The sequence below is a fragment of the Macrobrachium rosenbergii genome, chromosome 14 (assembly GCF_040412425.1).
Source record: "Macrobrachium rosenbergii isolate ZJJX-2024 chromosome 14, ASM4041242v1, whole genome shotgun sequence".
Taxonomy (NCBI): domain Eukaryota; kingdom Metazoa; phylum Arthropoda; class Malacostraca; order Decapoda; family Palaemonidae; genus Macrobrachium; species Macrobrachium rosenbergii.
Genome location: NC_089754.1, coordinates 47,179,771 through 47,194,770, shown reverse-complemented (window position 1 = coordinate 47,194,770; position 15,000 = coordinate 47,179,771). Strand labels below are relative to the sequence as shown.

The following is a 15,000-nucleotide window of genomic DNA, read 5'->3' as shown; positions in this document are numbered from 1 at the left end:
AGCTGCACCCACTTTTTAGTCTTTTACTTAACCTCCATGTTCCAGCTTTCTTTCTCCCCTTAGGGATGTAGTGCCTACAGTGCAGGTCACGTGGTGGACTGTAGGCATTACTTAAGGTTCTTTGCGGGGTACCCTCGGCCCCTAGCTGCAACCCCTTTGGTTCCTTTTACTGTACCCTCGTTCATATTCTCTTTCTTCCATCTTACTTTCCTCAACCTTCTCCTAACAGTTGTTTCATAGTGCAACTGCGAGGTTTTCCTCCTGTTACACCTTTCAAACCTTATTCGCAATTTCCCTTTCAGCGCGGAATGACCTCATAGGTCCCAGCGCTTTGCCTGTGGCCTAAATTTAACATTCCATTCCATTCCAATGTCCTTTCTGACATCTTGTTATCCAGCCACTCCAACACCCTAATTTCACTATTGAGCACGGAATGGCCGGAAGTACTCTTGGCTCCATAGCCTAATTTCCATAAATCAACAGTCGTCGATTGCAGCCACCGCTTGAAAAAATACATTTCCGGTTAAGTTATTATTATTTCCTCAACACTCACCTGACAACCCAACACACAGCGTCCAAATGCCGCCGTGCATTGGGACGAGGAAGATGACCCTGGACGGTTGTCTCCTGACTCTGGCCGGATTGGACGCCGTGTAGCCCATGGACGTGTCCAGAAACTCTGCATCTTGCCGTCGGACTCTCGATCGCAATTCTATGTTGACCTGTCGGCGAAAAAATTTAAGAAGTTCAGTGTCTGGATGACTGAGGTGGAGAGATTAGTAGGTTGGCAGTTGTACAGTCTAACAGATTAAGATATTAGTAGATTGGCAGTTGTACAGTCTGAAAGATATTAGTTGATTGGCAATTGTACAGTCTTAAAGATAAGGATATTAGTAGAGTGGCATTGTACAGTCTGAAAGATATTAGTAGATTGGCAATTGCACAGTATAAAAGATAAAGATATTAGTAGATTGGCATTGTACAGTCTGAAAGATATTAGTAGATTGGCAATTGTACAGTCCTAAAGATAAAGATATTAGTAGATTGGCAGCTGTACAGTCTGAAAAGTATTAGTGGATTAGGAGTGGTACTGTCTAAAAGACATCAGTACTCGTAGATTGGGAGTTGTACAGTCTTAAAGATAAAGATATTAGTAGGTTGGCATTGTACAGTCTAAAAGATATTCGTAGACTGGCAGTTGCAAAGTCTTAAAGATCAAGATATTAGTAGATTGACAGTCTAAAAGATATTAGTAGATTGACAGTTGTACAGTCTAAAAGATATAAGTAGACTGGCAGTTGTTCAGTCAAAAAGATATTAGTAGACTGGCAGATGTATAGTCTAACAGACAGGTGGGTATATGAATGAATGCATGGTTAAATTAAGAAATTACTAATTTTTTACGAATAAATATTGAATTACAGATGAATTCAAGAAGGAACAAGGCAGAGAAATATCTCCTTATTAACAAAGCAAAATATATCTAGTTGTGTTGTTAGCTTACGAAGTAAGAACTGACACTAACTGTAGCTGACGCTACGAAAGGTTGTCAAAGAGCCATTTTCTTGTTACAAAATCCTAGTTCCTTATTCTTAAAAAATAGAGAATTGATAAATAGAAGCGAAGAATAAGCAAGTAAAAAAATGTGCCGAAGTTTCTTCGGCGCAATCGAGTTTTCTGTACAGCGCATAATCACGGCCACCGAAAAAAGATCTATCTTTTGGTGGTTCGGTATAATATACCGTGGTGGCCCGTGTTGTTGCGTTGCCAGAAGCACGATTATGGTTAATTTTAACGTTAAATAAAATAAAAACTACTGAGGCTAGAGGGCTGCAATTTGGTATGTTTGACGATTGGAGGGTGGATGATCAACATACCAATTTACAGCCCTGTAGCGTCAGTAGTTTTTAAGATCTGAGGGCGGACAGAAAAAAGTGCGGACGGCACAATAGTTTTCTTTTCAGAAAACTAAAAAGTATTGTTCTCATTCCCTACCTACAGAAGTCAACCATTCCTAACTAACCGCATTTGAAAACTTGTTAAATGATAATGAAAAATATGCAAAGCATTGTCTTTTAAGAATTGATTTAGTGAACTTACGTCATGAATGTTTTCGTCGTTCAGCAAGAAATGTTTTGGTATAAAATTACTAAACTTGCTTTCATGGAAGGGCTTTCAATTCATGTAACTGAACTTAATTATGGAGATTTTATTTCTGGAACACAACGCAATTAAGATCTTCAAAGACCTCATGCGTGGCAATTATACGTGGGAGTTCATATAAATATACAACATGGGGTATATATTTCTTGTGTTTTGTTTCAGATAACATTTTGAGATGAAGGTTGTTGCTTCATACCCCTCTTCCTGTCATGTACTAAATTAATCTCCGTGGCCTCAGACATTCGAAACATTTACCTGCACTCAGCAACATTTCAAACATTTACCCGCACTCGGCAACGAATGTTTTATAAATGTTCATTCCACTTACGCAGTGAGAGTTTTAAATATAAATGTATTCATTTACGTGTCTGACGGAGGCTGCAGGATGTATTTCAACTTGCAAATATACATATTTCAGTTGGCGACGGATTTTTATGGGTTTAATTATCACTGGACCCAATGCAAACGCTTTTAACGTGGCTGGTTTGCAAATAATGGCATTCTGGATGAAATGGAAAAGTCTACGCGAAAGTTTGCTAAAGTTTATTCAAACATTTAGGTAGCTAAGAAACTCACAAAATCGTTATAAATGATTATGTAACGAAAATCCAGTTTATATTTATTACATAGACTGCATTAAAGTGCAGTGCTTCAAAATCTGTGCATAAAAATCTACGGGAAAAATAGTATACTAATACACACGTACTTTCTCATAATTATATATGTACACATTTACATAAACATTTAAGTAGTAAGTAATCCACAATTATATAAATAAATTGAATTAATATGCAAGAGATTAAAAAAGGCTTTCGAACACCGTTCACGTGTTCGAAAAGCTTTGTTTTGTCTATTGCATATTAATACAATGTATTTATATAATGATTGTGGATTTTTTTTATTACTTAAATGCTTCTGTAAATGTGTACATATATAATTATGAAAAAGTACGTGTGTATTAGTACAAAATTTTGTGAACGTTTTCATTTTTAAGTTTTTTTCCGTAGATTCTTATGCACGGTAGATTTAGAAGGCCTGGTCTCCAAAGATGCTCGTCTTAGACTCTTTCTTTGGCTTCATTCAAAGGATTGTTCTACAGATGTAACAGTTACTTCACCAACACATGGTCTACCAGACTGTGGTTTGTCAATAAGGCTAAAAGAATCAGGAGAAAACTGAAGGAGAAAGAAATAGATCCTAATTCGAGTATCGTTAGAAGTGTCTTCGCGTTGTTTATCAGGATTTTCTCAATCCTGTGACGATCTCTAATGGGTTTCCCACCACGGTTCTTTCGTCCATGGTCCGTCCCTAGTCCAGTTTCATGGCGAGCGTTGACGACTTCGTGGCGTCTCTCTCTCTCTCTCTCTCTCTCTCTCTCTCTCTCTCTCTCTCTCTCCCCCCCGTGGTTATGTCTGCACGCAACTCACCACTCACTTTTTCCACTTGCTTGATCTTTAGCTCTGAAGCAAGAAATCTACTGGTTAATATCAAATCTGATAACCCTCTCACAATTTTTTACTTTGCGTTCTCTGTTTGTCTGTCTTTCATATATATATATATATATATATATATATATATATATATATATATATATATATATATATATATATATATATATATATATATATTTATATATATATATATATATATATATATATATATATATATATTTATATATATATATATATATATATATATATATATATATATATATATATATGTATGTAGTATGTATATATATGTACATGTATATGTACATATTATATATATATATATATATATATATATATATATATATATATATATATATATATATATATATATATATATATATATATATACGCGTGTATATATACATACATACAAATGCATAACATTAGCACTTGATGGTATTATTGTATGACTGGCATTCTGGAAGTGATTTTGTAAAGGAGCCGTAATATTAATCAAGAGATTGCTAGCGTGCTTTCAATCACATAGAGGTAAATAGCGCTGTGTAAGGGTTTAGATGAGATGCTTATGAGCCCTATGTGTAGGAGTATGAAGCGGCTTATTTTGTGGAAATTTTCTGCACAAAGAATTCATCCAGTGTTAAGTGTGAATGTAGTGGTGACGCAGAGTATGCGTCTATGGTCGGTGTCAACAAGATCAGTGCATTTTGCAGCCGACGGCTGATGGCATTATTTTGAGGGGTTTCTTAGGTGTAAACAAGCCTCCAGCATTGTTGATGTTAGCGTCTCTCTCTCTCTCTCTCTCTCTCTCTCTCTCTCTCTCTCTCTCTCTCTCTCTCCACACACATTATATATATATAATGTGTGTGTGTGTGTGTACTCGCGCGCGCGCGTGTATAATAACTTTTAGAGAAAATTACCTGCATTGTTTTACTCCGTTTTTTCTTCCTAACTTTTGTTGAAGAACGGTCCTTGACATTGGTCTCTCTCTCTCTCTCTCTCTCTCTCTCTCTCTCTCTCTCTCTCTCTCTCTCTCTCTCTCTCTCATAAAACAAAGCCTTTGTCTTTTTTCCTACTTTCTCTCTCTCTCTCTCTCTCTCTCTTATACAACAAAACCTTTGTCCTTTTTTCTTCCTTCTCTCTCTCTCTCTCTCTCTCTCTCTCTCTCTCTCTCTCTCTCTCTCTCTCTCTCTCTTTTAAAACAAAACCTTTGTCCTTTCTCTCTCTCGCTCTCTCTCTCTCTCTCTCTCTCTCTCCAAGAGCAAAGACCTTTTACCTTTAACCCCTTCTTCATTGCATGGCCCCGTCTTAGAGCAACCCTGTGGATTCGTTTGAAGCGAGCGAGGTGAGGGTTGCTGGTCGAGCGAGAAGGGAGGGGGAGGGAGGGACTGACTGACTCCTCGGGACTGATCGTATTGACAGAGGGAATATTTTCCGGCCAATGAAGTGCCGCCTTTGTGAGAAGGGGGAAACGATATTGCTTATTTGGGGAGGGCGCAGGTATTAATAAAGGGTTATCTATCTACTAAGATAATAAAAGAGGTTGAGATATGATTTGAAACATTTTATTTTCAGCTTTTACTTTTGCTTATCACTCGCCTTAGGAAATCTGTGTAAATTATTATTATTATTATTATTATTATTATTATTATTATTATTATTATTATTATTATTATTATTATTATTATTATTGAAAGAAATTGCTGCATCAGCTGGACTGATCTTGCACAGAGTAAGATCAGTGCAGCTGATGCAGCAATTTCTTTCAATAGCACTTGCTTGAAAGAGGGTCTCTAACCAATATATTATTATTATTATTATTATTATTATTATTATTATTATTATTATTATTATTATTATTATTAATCAAAAGATGAACGTTATTCATGTGAAGTAAGCCCATAGAGGCATTGACTTGAAATTGAAGCTTCCAAAGAATATGGTGTTCACTCGACAGAAGGAACAGAAGGTGATTGGAAATGCAGAAAGAGTTGATCAGTTATTAGAAAAACAGATAAATTAAGAAATTAATAATTAAATAAAAATGCAAATTATGAAAGTATTAGACAGCTGTATTATTTTCTAAGGTTTGGGGTAAAATAAGTTAATGCAGTCGATAAGACTTGGAAATTAAAGCGGCAATGGTCTTACTATTTTTACTTGAAGGGCGTAGTAAAATCAGAGCCATTCATCGCACAGATGTCCTTCTTATAAACACTGTCTGATTCTCTCATTTGTAGAATGTTCCTGCGACTTTAAAATGTCATTGATTTTACGGATTAGAATTCTGTGAATTTTCAGCTATTTGTGGATGAGGTAAGAATATATTTGATGGCCTTAGGAGAAATTTATTCAATTATACATAACGTTTTAATGAGCCCTGCAATCCATCCGTTCCGTAATGGTTCCATAAAATTTTCTTTTAAGTATTATTTTTGTGTGTGTATATATATACACATATATATATATATATATATATATATATATATATATATATATATATATATATATATATATATATATATATATATATATATATATATACCATAATGAAATAAGCCGTGTGTTTATTTTCCCCTTTATTCGTGACCAAGAAACAATGAACGTCAAATCACGTGACGTCTTCACACAGGCACTCACACAAACACACGTAGCTACATACACAAGCGCCTGTTTTCAGAAACACACACACACACACACACACATATATATATATATATATATATATATATATATATATATATATATATATATATATATATATATATATATATATATATATATATATATATATATATAGAGAGAGAGAGAGAGAGAGAGAGAGAGAGTTTCAAAACCCTCCATATAGCTGAACTTTCAAGCACGGAGTCTTCCACTCCGATAATTATAGACTCAGCCCTGGAAGTTAAAAAAAAAGTGGAGGAGGGGGTCGGTTGATATTTACTTCTACCAGGCTTCACTCGGGAAGCGTGCTTTAGTTTCGTGATAGCAGCTGGGCAATAGGGAGGGAGGGAGGATAATAGGGAAGTGGGGAGGATAGAAGAGAAAGAAAGGTTGGGGGGGGCGGGTGCCAGGTTTAGGGGAGCCAAGCTTACCTCGAAAAGTATGACTGCGAAGTCATGCACGCATGTCAGTGCTAATATGAGTCGACTGTTTGCAATCTCTATTTTTGCTGCTCAGTGTCCAGGGGATTGCCAAAGACAGGTTCTAGGATTCACGATTCTCCCAAAAGTCATTTAAGGTCCAATGCGTATGACGAGTTCGCATGATTAAATAACACGTTGTAGGATTCATTCCGTATAATTAGCTGGCATTCTATAATAACTAGCTTTAGGCTTTATGACTTAGGGTTAACCACACGGCTCAACAACCGAATAATAATGGGATTCATTGCATATATTGACCGAACACTATTCAGTGACTGGTTTTGAGACTCACTGTACAGAGGAAACTAGCATAATTTTAAACTTCTGTGATATGTTCCTTATGAAAGGCTGACAGTAATCAGCATAAAGTTTAATCTTTGTTTCGTGAAGCCGACATGATTCAACAACAAGATTGTGAATTCACTGCGTTTTAGAATGCTGACTTGATTCAGACTTGCCGATAAAAATTAAATGACGTGATTCTGACAATATATAAATTTGTAGACAAAATGGCGTCTTGAGTCTGGTCGTGTCAAGTTGAGAAGATCCAGATAACGTCATTCGGAAATTTAAGTGTATCGTGGACTGGTGATCCTCGCAAGAACTGAGGAGATTCGGATGACGTGATCTTGTAGTCGTAGAATGAGAAATGAAAAGAATACCATGATTCAAGAATGACTGTGTATGGAGATGTCAGTATTCCGATGACATATTTTAAGATTCGCCATCTTTTCTTTTGCGGACAAGATTCAGATGACGTAACCGAATATGCGTCTTGTATTCGACTCAGGCGGTGTAGATCAAGATCGCGCTTGTAACGAAACATTAGAAAATTCCGATGACATGATTCATTGTGTTTAACGTGCCGGCAAGATTCAAATGTCAGGAGTATCGCGTATTCTGTTCTTACAAGTATGAGATGACATAATCAGTGAGTCATCTTATAGCAAACGCAGAACCTGGCAAGATTCAGGTTGCTGTTTTTTTTTTTTTTTGTTCGCAATTATTACGTTTTCATTGATATCTTTTCATTTTAATTATTTTTTATCATCGATACACCAATGTCTTTGCTTCGATTACTGATTTCTAGTCACTTCGAAATTCAGTGTCCTGTTTCCATTTTACTTAGAACGTAGGATATCGAATATCATTATGAATATGCTTGCCGCAGACTGCCGAGGTATGCTGCATGTTTCATCGAAATGCTTTTCGTATTTTACAAGTCAGGTTTGTTCAACGCCTCTCTTATCCGCGCTCAGAATCTGCACATGAATGTGTAAACTCGGTGGAAAAGGTGAACTCGCTCCCCTAGGAGTCGTCTACCTTCGGAAGTTAATCCGCTGTGAAATTGACGAGGAAATCTGCGTATATTAATGCAGCATACACATGCGAAAAGCAATATCGTCACTGGGAACTGAAAGTTGATGTGCATTGGAATAGGGAAGGGCCCTCGTGCGTTGATTTCTATATTTGCAATTCATACGAAAGAAGCGGATCCGTATCTGATTTGATATTGGGGTCAGGCAGTGCGTGAACGTCTCATTTCTGACTGACAGTTTGGGCCACATTTAGCCCAGGTAGAACTAATAGGGTTCGTTGACCTTTTCCTACATTAATCCGAGAAGGCTTCGTACAGTCCTGGTTCTGGGTTCACATTCCAGGCTTATTCTTTTGAAAAGAGGCTTTTTCGTTTCCTGTAAAAGAAAACTGTTGTGCCGGCTTTGTCTGTCCGTCCGTATTTTTTCTGTCCGACCTCAGATCTTAAAAACGATTGAGGCTAGAGGGCTGCAAATTGGTATGTTGATGATCCATCCTCCAATCATCAAGCATACCAAATTGCAGCCCTGTAGCCTCATTAGTTTGGTATTATTTAAGATTATAAAGTTAGCCATAACCGTGCTTCTGGCAACGATATAGGGCAGGCCACCACCGGCCCGTGGTTAAAGTTTCATGGGCCGCGGCTCATACCGCATTATACCGAGACCACCGAAAGACAGATCTGTTTTCGGTGGCCTTGATTATACGCTGTAGCGGCTGTACAGAAAACTCGAATGCGCCGAAGAAACTTCGGAGCATTTTTTTACTTGTTCATATTGATATTGACACCAGTTTATTATAGATCGAACAGACGGTTTTTAATTTGTATAACAACCAAAGTTTTTCATTTGCACTGCAAATAACGAAAAGCCTGTTATACAAAAAAAAAAAAATACCTTATGCTTGAACCGTATTCAACGAAAAGTTGAGAAAAAAAGTCGTTGAATATATTAAGTAAATGAAAGAAACAAAACATATCACCTCCGTGAGAAACCTTTACATTTAGATCAAACAGAAACTTGTTTTGAGACAACCATGTAATGTTTGACTCTCATGAGATCTTATGTTACACAAGAAATGAGACAAAATTGTTAAACTCCCTAAAAAGGCAAATTTGTTTCTTATAAAAAGATCACATCTGTAACCAGAAAAAAAAAACATTAAAAAAGAATACCAAGAATAACTAAGAACAGCATAAAAACAATCCAATCAAATAAACCAAGCGAAAGTTTAGTTCCTACAAGACAAAACGTAGTAAATAACGACAGTTGGAGGAACCACGCATAGTTGAATGCTCTTGAATCGAGAAAAAGGAGGAAAAGTTTTGAAGGAAAAGAATAAAAGCGAAGGAAGCGTTTGCAACGTCAGATTGAAGTCGAGTCAGACTCCCTCAGACGGAGGGCAGAAGGTCAGAATCCGTTTCACTGACAGGAGAATAAAAGCAGGAGAAAGAGAGGAGGGAAGTAGTTGATGTAAAGTGGACGGAGAAGGGACCACTTGACTTTGACTTGGTCATGTTGTTCTCGTCAAGTTATACTCGGAAAGAACTTAGGCTTAGTTAGTCATGTCGTTCTCGTAAAGACGTACTCGGGAAGGACTTAGGCTTAGCTGGTCATGTTGTTCTCGTCAAGTCGTACTCGGGAAGGACTTGGGCTTAGCTGGTCATGTCGTTCTCGTCAAGTCGTACTCGGGAAGGACTTAGGCTTAGTTGGTCGTGTCGTTCTCATCAAGTCGCACCCGGGAAGGACTTAGGCTTTAGTTAGTCATGTCGTTCTCGTAAAGACGTACTCGGGAAGGACTTAGGCTTAGCTGGTCATGTCGTTCTCGTCAAGTCGTACTCGGGAAGGACTTAGGCTGGTCATGCGTGGTCGTATGTCGTTCTCGTCGTTCTCAAAGTCGTACTCGGGAAGGACTTAGGGTTGGTCGTTGGTTCATCAAGTCGTTCTCATCAAGTCGTACTCGGGAAGGACTTGGGCTTAGCTGGTCATGTCGTTCTCGTCAAGTCGTACTCGGGAAGGACTTAGGCTTAGTTGGTCATGTCGTTCTCATCAAGTCGTACTCGGGAAGGACTTAGGCTTAGCTGGTCATGCCGTTCTCGTCAAGTCGTACTAGGGAAGGACTTAGGCTTAGTTGGTCGTGTCATTCTCATCAAGTCGTACTCGGGAAGGACTTAGTCTTAGTTGGTCATGTCGTTTTCGTCAAGTCGTACTCGAACTCTCCGCCGTGAAAACATGAACAACAACAGCAGAGTCACTATTTAACAAGAGCGAAGTCATTAACAAGAGTAATAGAAGGCGCCACAATAGAAACAATAGCGCCGACGAATGCCAATAAAGACGCCATTAACAACTTCGACAATAGCAAAATGATTACTATTATGAAAGGTAACGGTAACTAGAGCAATAATAATAATAATAATAATAATAATAATAATAATAATAATAATAATAATAATAATAATAATAAATTTCATTAAAAAGGATGAAATTAGTTTGAAAGAGGGTGTGCTTTAGAAATAATAATAATAATAATAGTAATAATAATAATAATAATAATAATAATAATCAGTTGCACGAGGATTATAGAAATAATTCTTCATCAAAGAAAAAATGCTAATTAAGTGAAATTACTCCCAAAAGGACGCCATTCCAACTCAAGTTATAATTAACAGTGTCATGGCGCGGCAAACATCAAACGCAGCTTGAGTTAAATTCAGTGAACTTCGGTTTAGCAAATTTCCAAGAACCAGCTTGTTACGTGAGTGCGTAATTATTTACGAAGGAGAGTTGCAATAAAAAAAAAAACTTTTAGAAAAGGACTTAAAGAGAAGAATGTCGTTTTGAAATGGGAGATCATTTGGAGTTGCAGTGATCAAATAAAGGTAAATCCTATTTCTGCCGTTCACTCATAGAATACAGAAATCTCCTTTTTCCTTTGTGTTTCCTCATTCTTTTAGGCTGCCCCTATATAAAAAGAAACTGCGGGATATCTGCCCCCTTTAGGAACTAGTAAAAAATGTGCCGAAGGCAATCGAGTTTTCTGTACGGCCGCTACAGCGTATTGTAAAGCCACCGAAAATAGATCTATCTTTCGGTGGTCTCGGTATAATGCTGTATGAGCCGTGGCCCACGAAACTTTAACCACGAGCCAGTGGTGACCTGCCCTATATCGTTGCCAGAGGTACAGTTATGGCTAAATTTAACCTTAAATAAGATAAAAACTGCTGAGGCTAGAGGGCTGCAATTTGGTATGTTTGATGATTGGAGGGTGGATGATCAACATATCAATTTGCAACCCTCTAGCCTCCGTAAATTTTTTAGATTCCGAGGGCGGACAGAAAAAGGTGCGGACGGACAGGCAAAGCCGGCACAATAGTTTTCTTTTACAGAAAACTAAAAATAAACACTCTTAGTTTCCAAGCTTTTCGTCAACATTCTGTTATGCAAATTGAATTAAGTAACGGTGACTTTATTTCGCGATAATATTCATCACAAGTTCATATGCACAATATGAATCTAAAACGTACACTTTCACTAATGCAATAAGTACATGGGACCGCCATTGCAATATAAATATTCTTGTACGTTATATCACAATTTAGGAGATCTAAAGGGCAAGGTCACAGAACTCTCTCTCACGCTTGGTTTTCAAGACCTAAATTTCATAATCAATCAATCAATCTCTCTCGATCGATCGATCGATAGCCGAATAGATAAGCTGACTGTATAAGGCTGTATCTAAACCAAAAGGAACAAGTTCGAATCCTGGCTGGGCTGATGCACTTATCAGTTATAACTCCACTTGGGTGTAAGTTATGCCCACATGAAAGTGAATTTGATAGCAAGTGATATTTTTGGTTTAATATTTGTGAGTGTAATGCAAGTTATATATTTGATTTAATATATATATATATATATATATATATATATATATATATATATATATATATATATATATATATATATATATATATATATATATATATCTCCACCCTCCATTCACATCCCCTACAATAACAACGCATTATTGAGTCTACCAGGTACCTGATTTACTGTTATGATCACCAAAAGCACAACGGTTTTGACGGAACTTGCCCAGATCGACCTGTCTTCGCCTGAGATAGGAAGCTGGGAACTTGTGAGATAGTGCGCACAAAAGACTATTATAAAATTATCAGACCTCAGATGATATGGACAGATTTTCTGTTTATTCGTCTTATAATAATACTTCACTCCCATCACAGTGAATACGTTATAATGCCAGTAAACCTTTTGAAGTACGTATATTTACGAATGGAGAACTCGTCATGGGACTACTAGTGATTACATGAATCTTTTGCACATTTTATCCCTTTTTCATTTCGAACAAAATGTAATTCCTTTCCAGAGGGGAGGAAATTAATTAGTGCCATGCTTGTTTAAAGATATGAACACAGATGACATTACCAGTAAATCTCGTTCCTGCTGGAGCTCCGCGCTGTTGAATATTCCATCTCTCGACGCTTAGTTACGTAAGCTTCTCGCTCGCTCGCTTGCTTCCTGAAGTTCAGCGCTCTTTTACGAGGCAATTAATTGCTTGTGATGTCCTTGAAGGTCCAACCAGTTACTTCCAAGACAGTTTTGATAATGAACAGTTCTATATGCATTCAGATAGATTTTAGCGTTGCCTGCGATCAACTATAAACTAGGTAATCAGTTACTTCGAGATAAGTCTTGGTTTTATGTTCAAGTGAACAATCGCAGAGAGTTGTTTTGGTGACGCTTCTGTTGAGTTGTGGATGTTGATGTCTGGTGTTCCAAAAAGGTGTTCTGTGGCCTTTGCAGATTTAAATCTTTACTGGTAACAACTATGCTGACATAGAAATCACATAGCAGAGTATGTATATTATGCAACGTAGAGGGAAATGAAGTAGCTGGTAGGTAGGTTACAGAGATGTAAATCAGATTCGGACTTGGTGCAGTCAGCTGGATATGCGTTTGAACGTTAGGAACACCAAGGCTATTGATCAGGTGATCCTGTACCTGGATGCCATTTCTTGATTTACTGTGCTTGAGCAAAACTACCTAATGAACAATGCTCGGCGTCTTCTTTGATTCCAAACTCCTCCCCTTCTCTCTCTCTCTCTCTCTCTCTCTCTCTCTCTCTCTCTCTCTCTCTCTCTCTCTCTCTCTCTCTAGCCACTGAAAACCCATCAGTGGATAATTTAAGATAGCAAGGCTTAGTTTTTAAGGCTTCTTAGGCCTACAGAGATGATAAAATTAGGGTTATATTATGCAGATTGGGATAACTATAAATTCTCCATGTCAGTTTCCTCTTCCCATCAGTAATGAACCATCGTTTAGATCATCGTAATTTTTACTTCATTATGTAACTTCTCCCACCGCTCCAAGTGCCTGCGTCTCCTGAGTTAATATGTGCCACTTCTTTTACAAAGCCTCGGCATATACTAAAATGCCACGACATTATAGTGGAAGTGCGAAGATAATCTTGGGCCGTACCTTACCGTGATATACAAGCGACTGAGCCCTGCGATCAAACGACCTGCTTTCTTGTCTTGCGTTTTATGCAACTCTCTTCAGTAAACAATAGACCTAGGTAAAACTGGTGCGCGCCATTGCTATTCCAAGATTTAGTGACGACTGGTACTTTGGGGCCCGAAATAAAAGCCCACGGTCAGAGTCATGGCTTCCTAAGACGAGTTTGGTGGGAAACGACGCCTTAGGGTGTGTTAGGTTATGGTCGATATACCAGAGCGCAATTAGACTTAAACAGCGCCATGAAAAAATTGACGAAGCGCGTTGACAGTTAAATTTACAGTGGAGTCAGTCTGTCACTGATTAAGGACAGTGCATGGTCATTTGCATGATTGCAGCCGATCAATAAGGGAAGATTAAACGATGTTTTAAATTTTTAAAGGGATGTCGTTACTTCGTCTTCCGAAGTAGTAATATAATTCTGATCGTGTGATTTTACAGCACCGCCCGGCGGGTAACCCAGAAGTGACCCCATTATTTTCTTTTAAAAAACACTTCATTTTCATAGACTTGTGTTTTACAAGAATTATTAAATAGAATGAATTGACTTCCTTGAAACACTGCAGTAGCTTAGATTTTATGTATGCAGGTACAGGTAAAATAAAGATAACTTGTTGAGCTCTCCCGTAGTGAAATGTGTTATGACGGTATACAGATTGATGGGGAACCGTTTGCTCATTTCTGATATTTATTTCGTTCGTCCCCTCTCGCTCTTCCCCCTCCACTAAACCCCGCCCTCAACAATAACAGCGTATTGTTGACCTTACCAGGCACCTAACTTACTGTTAAGGTCAACAGAAGTTCCCCAGAAAACTCAAATGATATGCAGGTCTTTATTTTTCTTGGGTAAGTCAGATTTTATATTGATATCATTCTTTAATCTGTAAATAATAATGTGCTCCATGCCATGGTTACGTGAACAAACCTCAAAGGATAAATGTGCTACTAAACAATATGTAATTTTTTCCAGGGGAGCCAGAAATAAGTAATATGGTACCTGTTCAATATATTAATATAAGTGACAAGCAAATCTCTTTTTTCCTGTGATTCTGTAACATTGAATATTTGAACTTCAAACCCTTAAAGAGACAAAATGTAAACTAGCTGAAGCTCTGCAGCAACTAAGTACTGGACCTCCTTAACATTCTCTAATTTTATATCTGGGACACAACTCTTATAACGTCAACGCTTAACATGCTCGCTACGAAAATAAATTGCTTCATATTCAGGATGCGTCATACGACTGTCGTGTGGAGAGACACCTCTTAAAACTGTTATTATTCCTGGGTGCGCATATCAAGTGCCCTCATTATTTTCCTCTGTGTATTGAGACAACCACTTTTGGAAGTAATATTGATGGCCTTCCAGGAATGGCTGTGGATGGGTCTT

General features: G+C 37.6%; 1 protein-coding gene across 2 annotated transcripts in view; it reads right to left on the bottom strand.

Moving 5' to 3' along the window:
* Window positions 1–15,000, bottom strand: part of LOC136846093 (uncharacterized) — a 217,597-nt gene that overhangs the window by 135,954 nt on the left and 66,643 nt on the right. For both annotated transcript variants that reach the window (XM_067116810.1, XM_067116812.1), the window contains exon 2: window positions 554–722. In XM_067116810.1, the coding sequence (XP_066972911.1) occupies window positions 554–722 (169 nt within the window). The remainder of the gene's footprint in view (window positions 1–553; window positions 723–15,000) is intronic.